Source organism: Agelaius phoeniceus, chromosome 6 (genome assembly GCF_051311805.1).
Source record: "Agelaius phoeniceus isolate bAgePho1 chromosome 6, bAgePho1.hap1, whole genome shotgun sequence".
Taxonomy (NCBI): domain Eukaryota; kingdom Metazoa; phylum Chordata; class Aves; order Passeriformes; family Icteridae; genus Agelaius; species Agelaius phoeniceus.
This window is the reverse complement of record NC_135270.1, coordinates 42,535,867-42,557,549: the sequence shown is the minus strand read 5'-3', so window position 1 is coordinate 42,557,549 and position 21,683 is coordinate 42,535,867. Positions and strand designations below refer to the sequence as shown.

At 42.3% G+C, this 21,683-nt stretch overlaps 1 protein-coding gene across 8 annotated transcripts in view; it reads right to left on the bottom strand.

Annotated features, from left to right (window-relative positions):
• ADCK1 (aarF domain containing kinase 1) overlaps nucleotides 1–21,683 on the bottom strand; it is a 72,788-nt gene that overhangs the window by 8,954 nt on the left and 42,151 nt on the right. For 7 of the 8 annotated variants that reach the window (XM_077180542.1, XM_077180539.1, XM_077180538.1 and 4 more), the window contains 3 exons: nucleotides 13,859–14,017; nucleotides 9,977–10,135; nucleotides 6,674–6,790 (listed from right to left, as the gene is read on the bottom strand). In XM_077180542.1, the coding sequence (XP_077036657.1) occupies nucleotides 6,674–6,790; nucleotides 9,977–10,135; nucleotides 13,859–14,017 (435 nt within the window). The remainder of the gene's footprint in view (nucleotides 1–6,673; nucleotides 6,791–9,976; nucleotides 10,136–13,858; nucleotides 14,018–21,683) is intronic. The other variant, XM_077180544.1, reaches the window with a different exon arrangement.

Sequence of the window (21,683 nt, the reverse complement as noted above, 5' to 3'; positions counted from 1 at the left end):
CTCCCAAGAAACAGAAGGGTCATATCTCTGCTCAGACTCACAGGCTGGATCATGGGAAGAAGACAATGTTCACTGCAAGATCCCCATCCTCTTGCTCTTCCCTGCTGTTCTTATAGTTACCTATTCCCCAACATACAACCTTGACTATCTCCAGTATCTTCAACTAAACTTTGACTTCTTTAAGACATATGAATGTATTCTGTACTATTTCATTAGCATACAGAAGATATATTACAGGGATTTATGATGCAATCATATTTCTGCAAACAGTCTTCACTTTCAGAAAAAAATTACCATGAAGCTGTGGTGCACACTAAAGTATTTTCACATAATTTTGTCTGTTGCCATACCTCTAAAATAGGATACAAAATAAATTAAGACAGAAAGCAACAATACTGTCAAATTCTAAACAAAATAGAAAGCTTTACACTCTAGGTCTTAAACTGTAGTATGTGAATAGCAACATATCATCATAATTCAGACAAAGGGACTTCACATTTCTTGAGAAAGAGTTTAGGAAAAAACCATGAAACTTTTATATACATTAATTCTTCAGTACTGTGCCTTGTCACTTCAGGCCCTTATTCCACCCTTATTGAGAAGGCCACTAGATAAATAATAACTACAGAATTCACTTTGGAAGAACACAGTTAGGTGAAATGAGAAAACAGACTTATCAAAACCTCTGCTCAGGAGAAGGGAGGAATTCAGCACACATTTAGGCTATGTAAGACCTCAGGGTGAAGGTGCATCACAAATTAGAAAAAAGGTTGCAATGATTTACAGAAGCAAAGACCACAGTTAAAACACAGGCTTTTTGTTATGACACAGAGAGGTCATCAGTCCTTTCCCTGTTTATAATCCAACAAAAAAAAAGGTCTTTATCATTACCAGTGTCCCACCAGTGTCCCCCAGCATTGTTCTGCTGCACACTGTAAAAAAAATAATAATCAGTCTTGGAATTCTGCATTCACTTCCAGACACCTCATTAACTCAAGAGACAGACTACACAGAGGGAGTTCAGAAAAAGCAAATAAATGAGCAGGATGCAGGAGGCATTTACTTGGGATAAAGATTAAAAGAGCTGAAGATTCCAAAGTTGGCTAAGGAATGGCAGAGGAGGAACAGTCTACCAGTCAGGAGGTTTGAACAGCAAGGAAGCAGAAGCACCTGTAGCTCTGTATGTGCTGTAAGAAATACCACCAAAAAAGCGGGTGTCATCATGAATGGCATAATTTAGGCATAACACATAAGAATGCTGATCAGCAAGCAGAGCTTAGCTTGATATATCAGGATGACATCAGGCTCTGGGTCTCACCAGAGGCATGTCTCTGCCTATTGCCAGAAGGAATGTTATTGCCTAAAAGAAGCTAAATTTGCCTGTCTGCGCTGCAGCAGAACATGATGTACAGTCACCAAGTGAGGCTGTGGCCTTTACCAGTCAGTGTAAATACCAACCTGCCATTGCCAAATTATGTGACATGACCATGACATTGTGTCAGGCAAACCAAACATTTTCAGCCCAATGTTTTCATTTTGAAAAAAAACAAGAGCTGAGGAATAAACAGATTGCTGACAACAATCAAGCAATGGAGTGACAGATACATTTATAAGAGCTGGACTTCAGAGCAACCTAAACACATTACCCAAGTGCTTTTTACCTACTCAATCTGACTTTCCACTTGACATTGCTCCTTTTTATTCCTTTCTACCACTTCAGTCCTCAAGGTCAACAAGTGCTATTGCTACTCTGGTACTCCTCTACAATGTCAGACCTCCCAGCTTGGTGTCATCAACAATCTCCTTGATACAGTTCTGTTTGTGCTGAAGTCATCGCCAATCTGTTTAATGAGATCTGTTTGAAGAGCAAATCTCATTGCTTCTATGAGTTTCTTACCTGCTTTGCAATTTCCCTACTAATCCCCACTTTTTCTTGGTAATGGAGTCATATCCAGTGTACCAAATATTTTAACAAGTACACCTACTGCATTACTGTCACCTAACTAAGAGGATCCCAAGCTGTAGTGCAGGTACCAGCAGTGATATATGCAGCCACAATATGTTGCTGCTATCAGTTTTGAAAGCCTAGACAACCTGTCACGCTTGCCCCTCTATGCAACTCTCCCCTCAACAAATCGGCACACCCACTGACAGAGCAACGTGACAGTAACAAAACTCTAGAAAGTCCATCACAAGTGAGTGTCTTTAAAACACCAATATGCAATAATTACCAAGAAACCTCTCAGAAAAGAAAGAATGCATGCAAATTTGAGTTTATGAGCATTCCTACAGTAAAAAGCACATGTATCATGCTCATGGGTAGCATGATACAATGCAATGTAACAAACCAGCTAGGGTTATCTGGGGAAAGTCACTGATGCTTTCTTTCCTGAACTTGTGAGCAAGCTGGAGTGGTTCTGGCTCTATGCCTCTAACTGACATGAAGAAGAAAGGCAAAGAAAAAAATACTGTATCATGGTCCTGTAGAGATGATCTCACTGCCTGCCCCTGATAAGTCCTAGATGAAACTGCCTGATAGGGCATCATCCCTTCCCATCCCACCTCCATTTGTGACTGTCTCTTTAGATCAGGAGCAGATACTAGTCTCTGGCTTTAATTTGGCTGTAATATTTGCCAATTATTTTAAGAGATGGCGACACTAACTTCTATTGATCTCATTAAAAGTAAAGGTCTTTGTGCAGCTCATTTCTCAGGGCTCAATATTACCTCCTCCGGCCAAAATAATAGCATTGATTTTGGAACCTTAATCGAAGGTTAATTGGATTGAAGACTGTATTGGGTTTTTGCTTGCTTTCATTGTTGTTATTACAGCCATTGTCTAAGGTTTTGCTTAATCCTGCTAGGGCAATTCTGGCCAATTAAACTGGTGTCAAATTAGCAAAGGGTGTGGATGGAGAATAGCCACAATTTGAAGCCTTCTCTGCCTCTGCTCTGAAATGGCTCTGATCCATAGTAGATTAGGATGGTCACACAAGAGATCTGATTTCATACCCTGTGATCCACTTGTGAGGATCAAAAGTGTTCTGTTAGGCAGTTCTATTACTATGCAGTGATCTATCATCACAGCAAGATGATGTCTGAACACACTTGATGTCCTGAAGATACAGGAATAGTTTTTAGGACTCCTGGAGTGCACTCCCAGCATGCCCCGTATTCTCTGCTGTGGGCTCAGGAAATTATTTTCATGCTCAATGCTCCATCTTCCATGACATGTAGGTGGGGAGAAATACTCTGATTCATCCACCCAGGGAACCAATGGACTAACTCGTCAAGTTTGCACAGATTCTCAAAAGGGCACAGCTAGAGAAGACTAGTCATTGTTTTTTTATTGTTTCTTGTATCTGTCAGACCCAAAATGACCATGGGGATAATTTCCCTTGGTTTTAAATGCAGTTGTATTTCCTTGGATTTAATGTAAAGCATCTTGTTGAGACTTAAGCAATTGATTGACATCGATGCCCAATTACAACTTTCAGTAAGAAACAGGTCTGTGTGTAATTTAACTCTTTTACCTGGTGTCTGTGCACAGTTCAAAAGCTGAAAATAGCAGAGGTCATTACCCCTGCTTATCAGTGCCTTGTGAATTTCACTAAGCTTCAGACAATATGAAATGTAAGAGAATCTGCAAAGAAACCTCTCGCCAGACTAACTCAGTAAGTGCAAAGAGCAAGAATAGCCATTTTCCCTAGAAACAGTGTTCTTCTCTATGCTCTGCTTCATCTAACACTTGAGTGTTATAAGCACAAATACTTCAGACATGAGAGGTTTCCACTGCTGACAAAAGGATCCCACCCTGGGAAATCCCACTTAAATTTTAGCAGCTACACAGCTACAGCTCCTGACTCTTGGCAGAAGGGTAAATCCCACACTGAAAGCCTATTTCAAGTTGCAAAGCCGTCAGCTACAGGAAGGTACCAGGCTCTTTATTGAGCTAAGAGATAGGGTTTCAGTGCAGAATCCATTTAGTAACAGAAAGAAGGAAAACAACACAGTAGGATGGAGTAACAGATGGCAATAATTGCACACAGTAGCTCATCTTAAGTACCTTAGCTGTTTGCTTTCAATTCTCAGCTGGACAAAACACTTTTCTGACTTCTGAATCAACCATGGCTCATGATGAGGCTCTTAGCAAGCTGAAGTACATGGCATTGTTTCCTTTCCTTGACTCAAATCCACATCAGGCTGATCATGGGGACTTTTCACTTGGCTACCTGAGCTGGCTGGTTGGTTTGAGGCTATACAGTACATGCCATGAGCACATCTGGAAGTTCCACAGGTCCTAGAGCCCGCTGATACAGCAGCCTCTGCAGTGACAAGCAGAGAACTCACAAAGAAGGACACGGAGAACCCGTGGCAGACCAAAGATAATGTTAAGATTTGTATACAAATACAAATTAATTGGTATCATCAGAATGGATACAAAAAGAATATTTGTGCCATTTGTGATCTTCTTTAAAAATCAATGCTCTAAGTAGCCTTGCTGCCCCCTTCCTTTTCTCCTGTATACAGTACGCTACAAACCCCTTGAGAGCCCCTCAGTCTAATTTTTCTCTCTTCCCTGCTCTACCCACTTCTTCCAAATATACCTTCCCAACCAAGACTGCAAATGTTATTGTGTTTTAAAACAGGAAGAGCCCAGTGTCCAGATGCCCGCTTCTTAGCCCTGACATGTTCTAGTCTTCCCTTAAAATTCCTGCCAGCTCATTCTTGGTAACTTCCCTCTCCAGATTTCCCTTTCACTGTCAATATCCCAGTTGCATGTTCCTCCTCAGCTACATTACAGTGTACAAGTACACTTGTACATGAATAAGTAACTGTTCCACAGACAGATATTTCAATGTTTGCACTTGTCTTTAGAAATCAAAGCCTTCTCTGATTAAATGCCATTACAATCCAGCACTTGGACGGATCCAGAGAGATTAATGTGCTTTTGGGCAGCTTTAATGATAATCCTGCTACAGACGGTATTAAGTAAATGTCAGTAACCTGGTTTGAAGGGAGCTTTCACCTCAGGGATCCTTTCCATTTAGAGGAGAGAGGCTCAGCTTGCTTTTCAAGGCTGCATTGTCACAAAAAAGAAATCCTGCTTAGTGAAGACTCCTCTTCCTCCACACCGTAAAACAAAATGGAACAAAATGATAGAGTGACTGATAAAATAAATATATTTAGGTGATTTATAGGGAGCTAATGCATCTCTTGAAAGCCAAGATTGCTGTCATATTATAAACCATATCACAGTTTTGAAACCTGGGTTGCCACCCCCTCATGCTCCTTTCAGGGTCTGCTGCCTTTTGCTCATCTCCCCACTATGCCATGCAGTCCTTTACCCCAGGGCAACAACAGCAGCAGCCAATAATTAACCTAGGCAACCTTGTCCCCATCTGCTGCACCTTGCCACAGGATAAGTCTGGGGTGTGCACTGCCCCTACTTCATCTTACTGTGGCCATAATAACAGATCTCTTTTCCCATCACATTATTCTGTCTGGCTCAGTATTCCCCCCTTTCTACCTTGCTTTGTTGGCAATCAGTAAAAGTTAATTATTAATTTCAGGGGATGGGAAGAGGAAAGGAAGAAAGAAAATTCAGTCCTACCACTGAGCTGAGTAACATCCTCTACCTGATTGATGGCTGAAGCTCTGAGGCTTATACTTAGCAGTAGTAGAAGTCTGTTGACAACTTTTTAAAAATTACTTCTTAGCTATTATTTAGAGACTAGTTCAGACTCAGGAAAGTATGTGATTTCACTGCTGCATGGATGTATTGTGCCAAGTCATTACAAAACAACCTTCCCAATGGAAGGTTGGATAAATAAAATGGCATGGATAAATATAAATATTAGCAGAAATTTTCACCCTACATTGCTCCTATCACAAGCAAAAGCCTCTGCAAGTTAGAAAGACTGAAATTAGCTGTTTCTCTACAACTGTGCTATCTCCAGCAGTCTGAGAAAATTCAAAGAAAATCCCAGGAGCTACACTATGCTAACTACCTCAGTCTCAAAATGGACCTGCTGTCTGTGATCTATGAGAAAGCCCACCTCAAAATCTAAATGTAGATATTGCTCAAGAGCCTTTCTGTTAATACATCAAAACAAGCCCTTCTGACTCTCAAGACTTGAGAAATATTCACTCTTCTATATGAGCATGTGGGCTAGATTTCACCTCTGCCTATAGCGGAAGTATAGGATAAACTCACTCAAAGAAACAACTGCCTCACTTTGGACCAGTTGACTTGTCCAGATGAATAGAGCTTACAACGTTTTGCTACAGACAGAACTTCTCAAATCTCTCTTAATAACAAACCTCATGAGATAAAAATAATCAGAAACTGAAGTTGTTCCTTTAGGGTAACAGGAACTTCCATCTTGGAACAAACCATGAGTATCTTTAATGTAAGAGCATGGTCATCTTTCACTATGTCTCCTTGAAGATCTTCCTAGTTCTGCAGCCTACAGGAAAGTGTTCTTCAAAAGGGATTATGTACTTTTCCAAAGAGCACAAGAACAGAGATCTCAGATTGATTGCTCCCTTCACATCTTTGTGTACTTATTCTCCTGTCCCATCCCATCCTGTCAGCCTCCATTTTGCATCAAGGTCAAAATCAGTTTTGCACTGCTCAGCACGCCAAATTCCAAGATGGCTGAGAAGCTACCTCATTGACGTTGATGCCATTCCTCTCCATATAGGCCCTGTCATTCACTTGTCCCCCTTCCATAAACTCCATGAGAAGGACACGGCTTGTGGAGAGCTCCCAGTAGATCCTGGGGACCTGAAACAGAAACAGATGGGTTAGGTCAAGCAACAGCTTGGGAAAGGAAGAAGAATATATCACACAAATCCCAGAAAAGGAGTAAAAATGGAAGCAGCTGAAGCGAGGACTTGGCTTTTTTGATGAGCACAAGGGAGGTAAATTCATCCATCAGCCTCTTCCACAGGACAGCAGCAATGTGTAGAAGGATAATACACCAATTCAACTACAGTAGGATCTGATCTCATGCAACATTTCTGACCACGCTGTACAGGATTCTGACCACCTCCCATTCCCAGTGATGTCTGAGATACCTTTCTTACCTGCTCTGCAGCTTCTCTAGCTGGGCTGTTTAACTAGTACCTATTGCAAGTTTCTGAATCATCCACTCAGCTCCTTTAGACAGGAACTGCATCTTGTTTGCTACGCACAGCGTCCACTTACGCAGCTTTAAAAATTATAAGCCTTCATCATAAATTGTATCTCCGCAGTGCCCCTTGGAACACGAATGCCTTTGAGCTGACAAACCCTGCATACTTAGGCCATCTGCAATTGAACTGGGAGAAAAATCGAGTGTCACAAATAAGGGACTTGTCACAGAAACCCTGTGAGACCCTTAATTATCTTATTGCCAACAACACAGTAATGAGTGTAAAATGTCAAAGCAGTTTTCATTCAAGCTGTGGTAGATCAAGCTGAGTGAGGTACCAGACAAGAAGTCTGGTGTCATCCAGGGAGGCAGTGACAAAAGTGTCACTCAGGCTGGGTCCCCATTTTCCGGCCTCCCTCTCCAGACAAATTTCTCCCATGCTGAAGTCTCTATTGTCAAGAGCCATTTTGCTGAATTCCCCTTCGAAATTCCTCATGTTACTGTGCTGACCAACCCTCAATCTGCCCAAATCTGCTTTTGCACATGGGTGAAGCCACATATGTACATTTTAGCAAAGACATAAGGAAGCTCCACCCACTCTCACTGCTGTGCCCCCCATTACTATGACAGACATAATAATTTTGGATCATACAAATAGTAAGCCAGCTGTGCAGTCCCCTCTCCTCACCCTCCTGACTTAGCCATGGACTCCCGATCAGCACCTTAGGGCAGGACAGGAAGAGGTAAGAGTTGCTGTCCATCAACTGACCAAAACCAGGGGATGACCAGCCAGGCCACTGTAGCTCATCATAGCTTCTGAACAAGCAGCATTTGTTGCTTTTAACTATTGACAATATCCCAGTCCCTTACAAACTAGCTGCTTCCCTCCGTTCCTGTCCTAGAGAAACCACTTCTACTTTACCATGTGTGTGCCACTTTAGATCAAAGGCTCCTTTGCTGAGTAATTTCAGTGCCTCTCAGTCCCATCATTCAACACCCCTAGTTATACTTTGCAGGTGAACCTTGCTTAGACTTTGATGCTATAGATCCACTATAAGCAAGGGAGATTCAGACACTCACAGCCTTCCCAGCTTATCTGCATGCCCATTCTTTGCAGTTAGACTGGTGAGAAAGCCTGCTAACTCCAAAACTAAGAGTTCCCCATCCCATATAGCTCTCTGATCCCTTAGCTCACTTCCAATGACACTCAGTCTTGTCTCAGGATTTACAAAGGCAAGTCAGTGGGCTTGTAAAGCGCTATTCATGCTGTCAGAGATGCCTCTCTCAATCACAGCCAAATTCTTCAGTGATTTTTTTAATTACTCACAGATGTTTGGCTCTAATGGTTGTGTGTGGAAATAATTTATCTCTGGCTTTAAAAGCTCAAACAGGTTCACAGCACAAAATCTACTTCTCAGCTTTCTGGCATGTTTAAGAAAATTTATGATACAGAAGCCCAATTCTTCTGCTGCTTTTAGGTGATGAACACGTCTCTGAATTGGCAGGTCAGACGGGAGGATCCATTATTTAGCCATCTCAAGTCATTTGTTATTGTTACACATATTGATACCATGATAGCTCCTTAACCCAGCAAGGAGGTGATTGGCTGTCTCCATGGGGATTGACTTCACAGTAAGCTACTTACAGTGCAATGGACACACTCTCCAAGCTGCATCACTTCTGATAGGCACCCACTCAGCAAAACAACTCTGGCCTTCCCTGTGGTGGCTTTTACCTGTGTCTATGGGAAGGCCATTGCTGCCACTGGGCTTCAAAAGGACTGCTCCAAAGCTGGCGTTAGGCAACATGGAATTACATCCCTTACATGGAAGGAGCAAGGAAAAATTGATAGATCAGCCTGTAAAGCCTAACAAAAACTCACCTTATTTCACACCTCTGTCACTGCTATCTTGGGACTTCTGCATGAACAGGAGGGAACAAGCTCCTTTAGAAGTGTGTATCCACGAAGGTCCACAGGATGTGTTTTTTCCTGGCTTTTTGTATGTGCCACAGGCTCATCAGTGACTGCAACCATGGCACTGTATGTGTTTCCAGAAAGCACACACTGGAGGCTTGAGTCTCTTGTACGTCAGCAAAAGATTTCTGAACGTGTGACTTTGAAGATGTGGCCTTATGTCTTTCCAAGACTGAGATGTGTACATGTCTGGTTGTACTTGAGATATTTATCAGTGACCTAAGTATGACGTGGGGGAGGTGGGCTAAAAGTATCAGTGGGGAAGACCACACACGAGTGTAATTTGGTTTCTGTATGAAGTAACATGAATGCACTAGCCATAAATGTGTATAAAGGATAAATGTCCAATTCTAGGGTGAGAATGTGCTTTTTTGCAGTAGGAAGGACTCATGTAAATATGCTTTTTCCTGAGATACTACTTGACATCATCAGTTTCAGTCTAGCTTTTCTGTTCTATGTCCATTTCGTGCCCTTAGTTGAAATAGAGCCCAAGGAAAGGTACCACCAGATGGCTCAGTAAAGAATGGCAAATTGACAGTCTCTGAACACGTTCAAAAAGAAAATTTAAATGAAATTCAGAAAGAAAACTTGGGAAAAAGAGCAGCAGGCTCCAGAGACTGCTGGTCCCAAGCCACCACTCCTGACCCAAAAGAGTGCATTCAGTAGGAGACAAACAAGGAGAAAACATGTCTCAGAGTATTTTCTGGTCCATATTAGCAGAGCAGTCTAGGATAAACAACACAGAGGGGCTGAACTTCATTTTCCCTCCTTACGTTTCCTCCACTTGGTGAATGAGGGGCATAAGACATAGAGAGGGACACTATTAATGCACATGCATAGAAAGAAATATGTGTTTCCTCACCTTCAGGAAGTCAAAATTTTTGAGCATATGAGCAACCTTCTCAGCATTTCTGCCTTCATGGAGGAAATCCAGCTCCAAGGGCAGATTCTTCTTAGCTTCTTCCACCAACCACATGAACTCAAAATCTGGAAAAATCTGCTTCACAACCAAGAGGAGAACCTGAGAACAAGGAAACAGACAATCAGTTGCATCCTGGCTCCAAAGCCACACAGCTACACACAGTGCTGTTTTGATAGGATCATTCCATGTAACTTACAAGTAAAAAAAGCAAGTGCTTTTAGGGTTCCTGCAGTATCACAACACAGTGCCATGCCTTGGTCATGTAACACAAATTCTGGCCTACTCTTCCACAGACAAAGGCTCATCTAGGAGTTAAATGATAGCCCACACATCAAAGGGAGGGCAGCTGAATGCTGCCTAGAAGCAAGAGAACAAAGCTCTGGAGAAGAGCCCACGTGGCCAGATCTCACCAAGGGTGTTGCCCTTGTTGAGATCTTCTGAGTCCTATAATTCTAGAAGTCATTCTTTGACTTCATTTGAACAGCTCTCAGATAATGTAGACAAGGAAGACCAAAAGTAATACTTGTCACCTCTATGTTACCTCTTCCACTGCTGAGCACAGAAAATCCTCTGGGCAGTTGAAAGAAAACAGTGGAGTTTGGATACAGTAAGTAGGCTACAGATCCTTAAATAACACTTCTCGTGGAGCTCAGAGGGCAAATTGCTCTTCAGCATCAGGCAAAGCCATTCTCACAAGGCTCAGGAGGTATTTCCCAAGTATCATATATTCACCACATGGAATATATGGAATGCTCTTCTTCTTAAAGAGATTAGATATTCAGAGACACAGCACCTTGAAAATCCTACCCAAAAAGTTCCTTGAAACATTTGACTGAAGCAACATTTAAGGGGTGAGTGAATCAACATTACACAACTGGATGGCATAATCAAAGCTGCACAGCAGCCAAGTATGCTTTCTGTTCATACAAAGGGACAGTTTCTCCACCAGAGTTGCAAATTTACACAAGCTGACAATATGGACCACATGTTAAGGAAAATTGTTTTTACTGTTTTTAACTGAGTCATAAAACAAGTAAAAAAACCCATAACAATAGAATGCACTTTGCTGTCTTTATTTTACCTGTTCTGCACATTCATCTGGAGACAGAAACAGGCTTTTAAGTGTGTGTTATTGCACAGTTTCCCCTTCTCAATCTCCACCACTGGGATGGGAACTCCTGCACTGCACAAGGAACATTTAAAGTACACACAGGAAGCTGCTAACATCAAAAATGTATGACAAAAATAAATTTACGAACCATCACTGCTCCTGTTCAGTTGTGTGACAACATTTGTTCTCTACCCTGTCTCAACTTCTCTTATCTAAATGTCAGTTGCAAACTCAATGTTCCTTTAAAAATGTAATCACCAGGTTCCAGACACTACTGAATTGTATTTTTTACTGTTATATCTAGAGGCATAAATCCTTTCAAATTTATGTCACCCAAATGAAATGTAACCAGCAATCTTCATGAACATGAACATAAACTTCATAGGGTCTCCAAGATTATTCCATTGGTGCTCGATGTGAGAAAATTCATGCTTTTTTTTCACTTTCTTCAAATGCTCTTTTCAATCAATTTGCCAACTTGACCATCAGCAGGGACATCCTAACAAGTATTTTGCCCACCCCTTTTCTGACACCTGTCAACATATTGTCTTGAAATAATTATTGACATATAGAGAGCAGTGAGGTATCTCTCTCTGGGTTTATCAGATGCTGTACTGATTTTTAAAGAGTCAGCATTGATGGTATGAAACCTCAAGTGAATTTAGGAATTTTCCAGCTACCTTTTCTTGTTCAAATTCTTTCCCATCAGTCTCTCAATGAGACCATCTCCATCAATATTTAAATCAACCTCTTTACCTAGCTGCAATGTCTGTCTGATTCTTAAAGGATCAGAACATTAGCACATGTGATCTAGCTTTCTATCAGTCAAAAACAGTCCCACACAAGGATACAATGATGCATGTAAGCCAAGACCCCACAAGAGATACCTTTTAAAAACAAAACTGCATGTGTCACATTCTGAGTTACCTTTTCATACCTGCGTATATACTACATGTGAACGGTAAACCAGAATGTCTGTACAAGGACAGTACTAAACTACCAAAAGAAAATACATTGGTTTATTTCCAAGTTTCCCAGAAGGAATAGTTTAAAGCCAGAAAAGACAGGAATCATTCTAAAATAATTTGTTTAAATGTCTCTTACCAGTATAATCAGCAATCACAGCAACATGGTGTGAGGAGGTATGTTCCTATGATATCCACTATTAGAAGGGCAAATGTGCCAAGGTAAACACAGGTTTTGGGTCATTCACACAGAATCCTCTTATTACCCTGATCCCATATTCTTTCATTACCTGCTCATCCTTAATCCTTGACTGCTCTTTGTCTGCCACCTTGTTTTGGGAGGGAGACAAGGATGTCATAAGCCCCCTGAGAAGTGCTGTGCACATGATGACTCACAGAAGCAAATCCATTGGGCAGACCACTGCAGTGAGTCCCGAAGAAGATCTGAATCAAATTCAAATCTTCAGCTGGAGCCAAAGCCAGTTCAAACAGTTCTGTGTTCTCAAACCAGCATTGAAACAGACTGATCCTATCTTATTGGGAGATCTCTTTGGAACCCAGAAGTTTCTTTCACTGTGAGTTCAAATTAAATACTCAGTTGCAAACTTATGTGCCCCAGCTGGAACCAGCGGTGCTTCTATGCAGACTAGCCAGGATTGCTCAAAGCAGGGTATTTTAACTGCCTAAAGAAGCTTGTTAAACAGTGCTCTGAGAGGTTGCTGGCAGAATTTTTGATTTCTGATTTTCTGTGATGGAGAACTGTGTTACTGCATCAGCAATACCCTCCAAACACTCATCAGAACTCCTCAGCTCAAGCTTCCCCTCTTTAGTACCATGGACCTACCTGTCTACCAATTACTGTGCACTTACTGTATATACAGACATTACATATATATACACACACACGCATATGCTTTATTAGGAGAGCAAAAAGCTTCAGTGTTACCACTTACAGACCTAATCCTTACCATCTCCTCCACCACAGCCCTGTCCATTTGGTGTTCTATCCTATATTGCTGGCATCTTTGTTGCAATGCAGTACAGGGCTGCAGTTTATTTCCATTTCTTCCTTTCTATAGCTAGACTTAGAAGTTTGGGAAAAGCTACAGCACTGCACTGGGAAATAAGACTGGTACCTACCATACAGGAGCTAGGCATTGAAACTTTTTTCCTAGCTGAATCCTTCATTTGTATATTTGCCCCTGTTAGGTGACCCTCTCTGTATTTCACTGTTTTTGTTTCTACCATTAATCAGTTCAGCATTATGGAGCTGATCAAGAAACAAAACTGAATCATAACAACCTCATCTACTGTTGAATCCACAGTAGAATTTAATTGAAAAACGTGCTAATCATGAACAATGATTTTCCTTGACCACACAGGCCTGACTACAAGAGATCAGTTCATGGTCCCTGAGACCAGTTAATGAGCACACGGGCTGAAAAGAGACTTCAGGACTCTCTACTTCTTAAGTCTTATATGGACTTACTATAATGTCACTAATCTTTACCTGTCTTCTCCTCCTTCCCTCTTACCCTGTTGTTCAGTCTCTCCGTCCATACAATCACCAGCACTGCAATCCTCACCGATTTTCTGTATTAATCCTGCAAGACAGCATTGATCTCTGTGGAGGTTTCAAAGCCACAGGTTGGTGTTGTTATACCTGCTTACACCATAGATGAATGTGGTCCCCATACACTTCAATGGCAATTATTCTGTAAGTTTGAAATCAACATGTAATTTTACCTCCATGAGCAAAATATCCTTGGAGCTCTGAGCTTGGACCTTGGGGTGCTGGATTTTCACTGCCACTGTTCTCCCATCCTGCAGCACTGCTTTGTGTACCTGGGCTAGCGATGCTGCTCCCAAGGGGGTGTCCTCAAAACTTATAAAGAGCTCTTTTATCTGCCGAGAGAAGAGAAAAAGGCATCAGCTTGGAGTAACAGAAGCCATGCTCAGGAAAGCCCTGCCCACAGGCCAGAGAGTTCACGTGCCAAAGCTGGGCAGACTCAGCCCTTTCATAGTTCTTCTGTCCCCCCTCTTAGCCTTGTCATTGTTTGGCCTCTGAGTGAAGCCTGCCAAACACGCAAATGCCCTGGAGATACTCTGCTTATGGAAACCTATGACAGAGTCCCAGCAGCACATTTCATCTTGGACTTGTAGTGGCCAGGCAGTGTGTGAGACTTCTTAAGGATGTCCTAAAAATGGCTTGAAGTGATTATGGGCAGCATCCTGGGTGCAGAAGCCAACAGCTGCTCCTTTGCATGTATTTCTTTTGCAGATATTTAATACCATCCGCGATCACCCCTGAAACCTGACAATGTGTATTCCTGTGCATTACAGCAGCAGCAAGCTTACTTGGTGAAAGCCAGCACATGACTGGGGAGCAGTGGTTAAGGGCTGCATTAAGGGCAGGGGGGACAACAATTGCTGTTTCAACCGTGACAACTTGGCCTGAAAACATGTTTAATGTGATGGACTTTGCCACACCTTCCATAAAAGTAACCAGTTCTCTCAGCTCAGAAAAAGCACCAATCAGGGACAGCAAAGCACTTGGCAAGCAGGAGAGGAAATTATTAGAAGCTCTGGCTGAGAAATTCAGGACTGGACTATAAAGGAAAGTTTCAGATGAAGTAGATTTACCAGGAGCAGGTCCAGGAAGCAAAATCCAAGGTAGACAAGGGTGAGGGCAAAGGCTCACCTCCCCTACATAACATAGCACCCTGCTAGAGACCCTCTTGGCAGCACCAGGCAGCACAGGCTCTGCAAACACTACAACCATGGTAATGCAATTTCAGCCTAGCTGATGAGCCAGGCCCCTCCAAACAGTCAGTCAGCTCACAGCAAGGGCCAACACAGATATGTGGCTTCAGGCATAGTTCATATTATACTAGCTGAGGATTTTTGTCCTGCTCTGTAGGGCAAGGTGAACATAAGCTCTGAGGTTTCCAGAAGTCAGCAAAGGGACCCTGTCCCACCCTTCTAGCAGGCTCAACTGATTTCAAGTGAGCAGTTGAGAAGCCTGTTATTTATGCAGTAACAAAAAAGAAAGAATGTCAGTGCATTTTTATAACCTGCTTTTTAAAAGGTAATTAAAGATGGGAGCTGCAGCAACCTAGCAATTAAATATGAATAAAGACCTTCTAAGCAAAGCCTTAAACGAATACTCTTTTTGCTGAAAAGGAAGAAAAATACTACAAGGAGCAGCCTGTTCCCTCCTGCAGCTGCCAAGGAATGGGCCCCCTCCCACACCACCCCACCCCTTCTCTCCCAGCCCCTTCCACAGAAAACTATTGCTAGCAACAAACTGGAGCATTTGCAGTAATTAGGTACCAACACAGACTCAGCTGCCTCCAGTAATTCACTAGGAAGGTTCATTTTATTTATTTAATTAATTCTCTTTGGTCCTGGCGGCAAAATCAATTAAGTAAAACAACTGCATTTAAAAACAACTAGTTATGTGTTTTTTAATTACAGCGGGTCCATAATTCAAACCTATTGACATTTGTGTCTCAAGAGAAAATGTGTTCAAGACACAGGGACTTTTACCTTTATGTGAAGTTTATGTATTCCCTGAAGAAAGAATCTATTGAGGGTAAAGATTTAAGGTGGCCAAGAGCCTGCTGGGCTGCAAGATCCCATAAGAAAGAAAAAAATGCAAACAGAGAACCTGCCACATGAGGTCAAGCTGGGATTTTCTTCAACTCTCTCACTACCCTACATCCTTGTATCAGAGGGATGTATCCTTTACAAATTGGTTACTACTCCAACTATCATAAAGCTGGGTAACATCCCCCAAAGGTTAAAATACAGAATTGGGCGTTCACTGGCTTGATTCCAGTAAGGTACATTTTTAGCAAGATCATATATAAATTGCATAAAATTCCATCTGCTCTGGATTTCAAAACCTCTTAATTGCCTACACTGTCAATCTAGCCATTTTCATGAGAACTGAATGCATACAGGGGGAAAAAATACTGCACATGTTCCCTCTGGCAGGAAAAATACACCTCATTATCGTGTGACTAAGTTTTCTAAAGAAACATAGTTGAAGAAAGCTGTGTCTAGGAGTTATTTTGTATTGAAGAGTTTAATTTATAAACTTGCTACTTAGGACATGGAAGTCAGGTTAGCAGTCTTGTCTGTCTGAGCCAGCTCAGTGACCCTCCCACAATTCCAGGGCAATTTTGTGCACGTTCACAGACTGCAAAGACAGCAAGGCAAGGGACTGCAATAGGGCCACAGAATTGATGGGTACCCCAGGAGCAGAAGGGCAGAGCATGCACAGGGGGAGGGAGCAGATCACAGCCATTACATGAGCAGGTGTGAGGCTGAGATAAAACTGAAGCACAATCATGGCTGGGCTCCAGGACCCCCCACTTAGCAAATGACCCTCGTTCATTATGGAATTGTCTTTTCTCAGCTAGCTGGAGGCAGCTAATGCCTCTGCTGCAGACTGTGTCCCAGACACACAAAAGTGAGCAAGAGGCAGTGTGACATGGAAGCGGAGTGAGCCTGGTTCCCACACTGCCTGCCAGGGAGTAGGGTCTTTCCAAATGAAGGTGGCTGCACCCATTTCATGCAAGCAGGGAGTTCTTGGAACAGGCTGCAGGCTCTTACTGCTCACAAGCACCCTTAACAAAAATTGTCATTTCCAGAATGGATGATTAGCAAGCAAATGTCTGGGACAGTCTTGGAGCGCACCCGACTTCAGGAACTCTCAAGTTTTTTCCAGGCTACAGCTGGTCTCAAATGGCCTCACATCAAACTCGCTGTTACCATCTGTAATCCTGGCAGGAGATGAAACAGCCATAGTTTCCCGACAGGTTTAATAAAGGTTTAAAAGGAACTTTAGAGCTGCTCTTTCAAAGGAGCAGGACAGCCAGCTGCAGGTTTACAGCCGTGCAGGTGAGCAGTGTCCCTGCACACAGTGGTTTCCCTTGCTCCTTCTGCAAGCCAGGTCCCCACCAACAAGCACATGGTCCACCAGCAAATGAATGTGCGCTGTACTTCACTTGCTGGAAACACAGCCCTGACTGTTTAGTTCTGAAGAATGAAGCTCATTTAATTTTAAATATGTAAAATATGCATGATTGTTGGTATTAGTATTCACACCTCAAAGAAGTGATATAAAAGCTCTAACAGGATCTATTTACTTGGACACTTACTAGTATGTATTTGTGCTGAGGTTGCACCTAGAGACCACATTAAGCCCAGAGTGCCATGGTATGAGATGCACAGCCACCATGGGCCCTGCACAAATTCATGCTTTCCAGGAATTCCCAGATGTCAGCTACAGGCTTCCTCACATGCTGAAGTGCTTTCCCAAAGCACAGCTGCCCTTCCCAAGGTCTGCAGCACATACTACCTGATGCCACAATGCTGGGCCACCAGGATGCCTCAGTGTTTTTTGCAAATCCTGTCCTTAAACACTTAGGAAGATACTGGAAATCAATTGGATTTAAGCTCCCAAATCCTGAGTCCTTTCTGAAAGTATTACCTTACATGACCTGCCTAGATGTTCTGAGAAGTCTTTGACAGAGCTGGGATTTAACCCATATATCCCAAGTTCCAGTCTGATATCTTAATCTCTGAACCATAACAGTTAAATGTGCATGTCTTGCTAGCTAATTTCTTTTGAAATATATTGCCTCTTAATCCCAACCTTTTTATATCCATGTTTTTCAGCAAATGATGGAGTATTACTGCCTGGTTTCAACTTGCCCACTTCACAGAGAGGTATGTTTTCTTCCCTCCAGAAAGGCTGCTAGCGTGGTGCTCTGGAGCAGGAGCCTAAGTCATGGAGCCCTTCCCCAGCCCAGCATTATATAACATCGTTCTACATGAGATGCAGTGGCTCTGCTCTGCCACTGTGATGAATGTTGGCCATGTGTCAGCAGTTTGTTCAAGACAAATTTAGGAAGCAGTGAGATGCGGGATTGCTAACAGCAGAAGGCATCAGGACTTTTGGAATTCACTTTATCAACACTAGCACACTATTTGCTCTCAAATTCAATGCCCCTCCTGGTTTAAGGAATGTCAACCTCATCCTAGGCTGGTCATCTTTTCAACAAGATACACATAATGGTTCACGTTGCCAAGGACTCACTGATCCCTGCGAGTCTGCAAGACCAGAGCTCTAAGTGTGAGAAAAAACATTACTTTGTTGTAGAGCAATATACTTCCCAGACAGCGAGGGTTTTTTCCCATCGTCCCTGCCCTTCTATCCCCTCTACAAAAACAAAATGTCACAGTGTTGCTCTGAGAATTATTAAGACAGCAAAAACTGAAAGATTAGATTTATCATAGTAGACAGTGGATTATGAAGAATAATTCATCAAACATCAGAACAAAAAGCCCACAATTTATAGGCGGCTTTGTTGAGTCAGTGAAATCTGATTGGACTTCTCCCCACCTAATGAATGCCAAGCTTAATTGATGGTTCCTAAATTCATCTGTCAAGAACATGTATTTATTAATCCAGTATTTTTAATAATATTGTAGATGTAAACAGAACAGTGGTTTTGTTTTCAATGGATTTGCTGGTGCTCATATTACATTTACACATACGTGCACATATAGAGAGAGGCGTATGCCGCATCCAAACGAATGCAGGTAAAGGTATGTGTGTGTTCTCATGCACAGAAACAATTACCTATGCTTATTACAGAAAATCCCTGCATCTTTCAGTGCACAGGATGGAAAAGTAAGGCGGTTCTTTTCAGGGGCAGAGATGCAATAAGGTGGCTGCCCAGAATTTGGAAGAGCTGAGGTCTAACATTGTTTCTCCTTGATATCCCCTGTGACACTGGGCCATGCCATGCAACAGCACTCATGCTTCAATGAGCAGAATCAGGGCTGTCAACACAGCTAGAAATCTGCCCTTGTCTAATTTATAAGGTCCAAAATTTTTAGCTTTGCTTTTAAAAACCTATCTGTATAATACATATACAACAATTATTACACACAGCCACAAACATGTCACTTCACATGCCAATGGTACACATTTGTTCCTGACATGCCAATCACTGCTAACTTTGTTAATCACTGCTAACATTTCACAACAATAGCACAAAATCAGGGCTGTCCATCAACCATCAGCATTTCTTCCAGAAAAACATGACTCAGGTGGGGTGTGAAGTTCACTTTTTCCTGTTATTTCTGCCTAGTACCACTTTGGACCTCTGCAATCCACTACCTGCTAAAACCCTGAGAATCTTCTCTGGGATCCTACCAACAGCATTTCTCAGTTACAAAGGCATTAGTGTTACAGAAAATGAACTTTGCTAAAGGAAGAGTCCTTGATCCCCCTCAGCCAAAGACCAATGTTCACTCACTCATTCACTGTCTGATACCTAAGATCCTGGCTACTTCCTGATCTGCTCACCTATGAGCCTTTTCCTATAGTCTCTTTTGGCTAGACAAGCAGTGGAAAAGCCTACACAAAGCCACTCTTGTACTCGTCACATCCATCCATTGAGCTGTGCAGCAATACCACAGTCTACTTGACTTGTATAGTACCTTTAATTATTGCAGAGCTATACCTTGAGGAAAAAGCACCTTTTATTCCATCCCTGATGACTCCTGCATAATAGTCTGTGCTCAGACACACTCATGGTAGTTTCATTTATTTTCCTGAGTCAGATCCTTAAGACAAGGCAGAACTGTCTGAGACTATCACTCATCCCAGATCGAAACCTGGATCCCAGCAGTGACAGCTACAACAGGCAGTAAGAGCAATGAGCAGACAGAGCAGATGTATGTCTTCTGAGACCCTGTGTGTGAGGTGGACCTCATCTCCCATCCCTCTAAAAGGTGAGCCACTTACCCATGGCTCCCGCAAATAAACAACATTCAGCCTAACATAAGCAAGGATTGTGATGGCCAGACTGGAACATAACTGGCTCAGGAACATCGCCCTGATCGGCCCAAGGAGATAAATGTTTTTCACCAATTAAGCTACTGGATGTCCTACTAGCTTCCAGAGACACAGGATGCTAAAATTAACAGATTAGCTCAGCACCCAGAGATGCTTTCAACAGCTGAGAGTTCTACAGGTTTTCCAATAGCATTTCACCACAGCCTCTCCCGTGTTTAGTTTCATTCAGCTGTTCTTTGTCCAGGTTCTGGTTTCACAAAGCACTCTGAAAGCAGAGAAACTGCACAATATACTTCTGATGTAAGGCAGATATCAAGCTAAACTATAAGAAAGCAGAGTCCAGACATCATCTGCAGGGCTAGCACAACATCTTTGGTAGCACAAACATATAGATGAAACCAGAGAAAGGAAACAGCAAAGCTGGGATGTCTCCAAATAAGTTTCTAATCCACCCACCTGTGTGGGTGAACATTATTCCTGGTCAAAGTACTACATCCAGGTAGTTTTCCCTCATGTTTATAATCTCATACACAGAATTACATTCCAAGAAATTCTATTTCTCAAAAATGTCCATTACCAAGGGAAAGGTTTTGCTGTTGGAAGCTACATCATAATTTTAAGCTGCAAATCCAGTTCACTTCCCTGTGGAGAAGATGGAAGGTGGAAGAACCTTGCATGACTGAATCAACTACTTCCTCAGAATCCCCAAGTGATAACAAAGGGATTAACAGTCCCTCTAACACTGGCATGGACATTGAGAAAATGCTTATTTTCTGTCCCCAGATGCAGTTAATTAGCATAATGACCTGTGACCTGTTCAGCATCCCACTTCTTTCCATCTTAAAATATAACAAAACATCTTGTGCAGCTAGTCATCTTCCTGATACCCTAAACCACTTCTGCAGCCCAGCCTGTCCATGACTGGCCTCCAACAGCAGCCAGTGCTTCCTTATCCTAATGGTCAAGCAAGAGTCCACTAACAACTATGCTTGTGTGGAAAGCAAAGATGTAAAACTGCAGTTTTTCTCTCTACGTGCACAGTAAACACTGTCACTGTGCACTCTATTTTGCATGACATAAGTATCTCATAGCCTATGCAAAATGCACAGACCAAAGCAAAATAAAGCCAAGGTGTGTATATACATATATAATCCTGTTTGCTTTCCATTCCATCATGCTGAAAAAAAAAAATAGGGATTTGTGAGCTACTTATTCACTCCAACAATGCAGGCTATGGGGCAGATGCTTCCCTGCTCTTCCCTTGCACATACAAATGCCCCGTTTAATTTGTTCTTTTATCTTTCTCCCAGTTGAGCAATGCTCATTAAATCCACTCTTTTCTCTCTTTTTGGGAAAATGCTACTTGCTCTTCATCTCTTCTGTCTGTGAGGATGGAGCCACACTGGTCAGTTGTTCAGACTGGAATCACAGTCCTTCAAGAGCACACAATGATGCCACTCCTAGCCATCTTTTGTACTTTAATTGAAAGCATTCTTTCTTTTTCCTCCCCCTGCTAACAAAGGAGAGTCTCATTTGTTACACCAGTGCACAGTGGAAACACAGCAGAAGACAACTCTGCTGCATCCCATCTGCCCAAAGGGATTCTTATTCCATGGCTGAGGTAGAGCAGTAGTGGCCCCTTTATATTAAGATTTTCAAGGCTTTCTGTGTTCTTTGCAGCTCTTCAGCTCC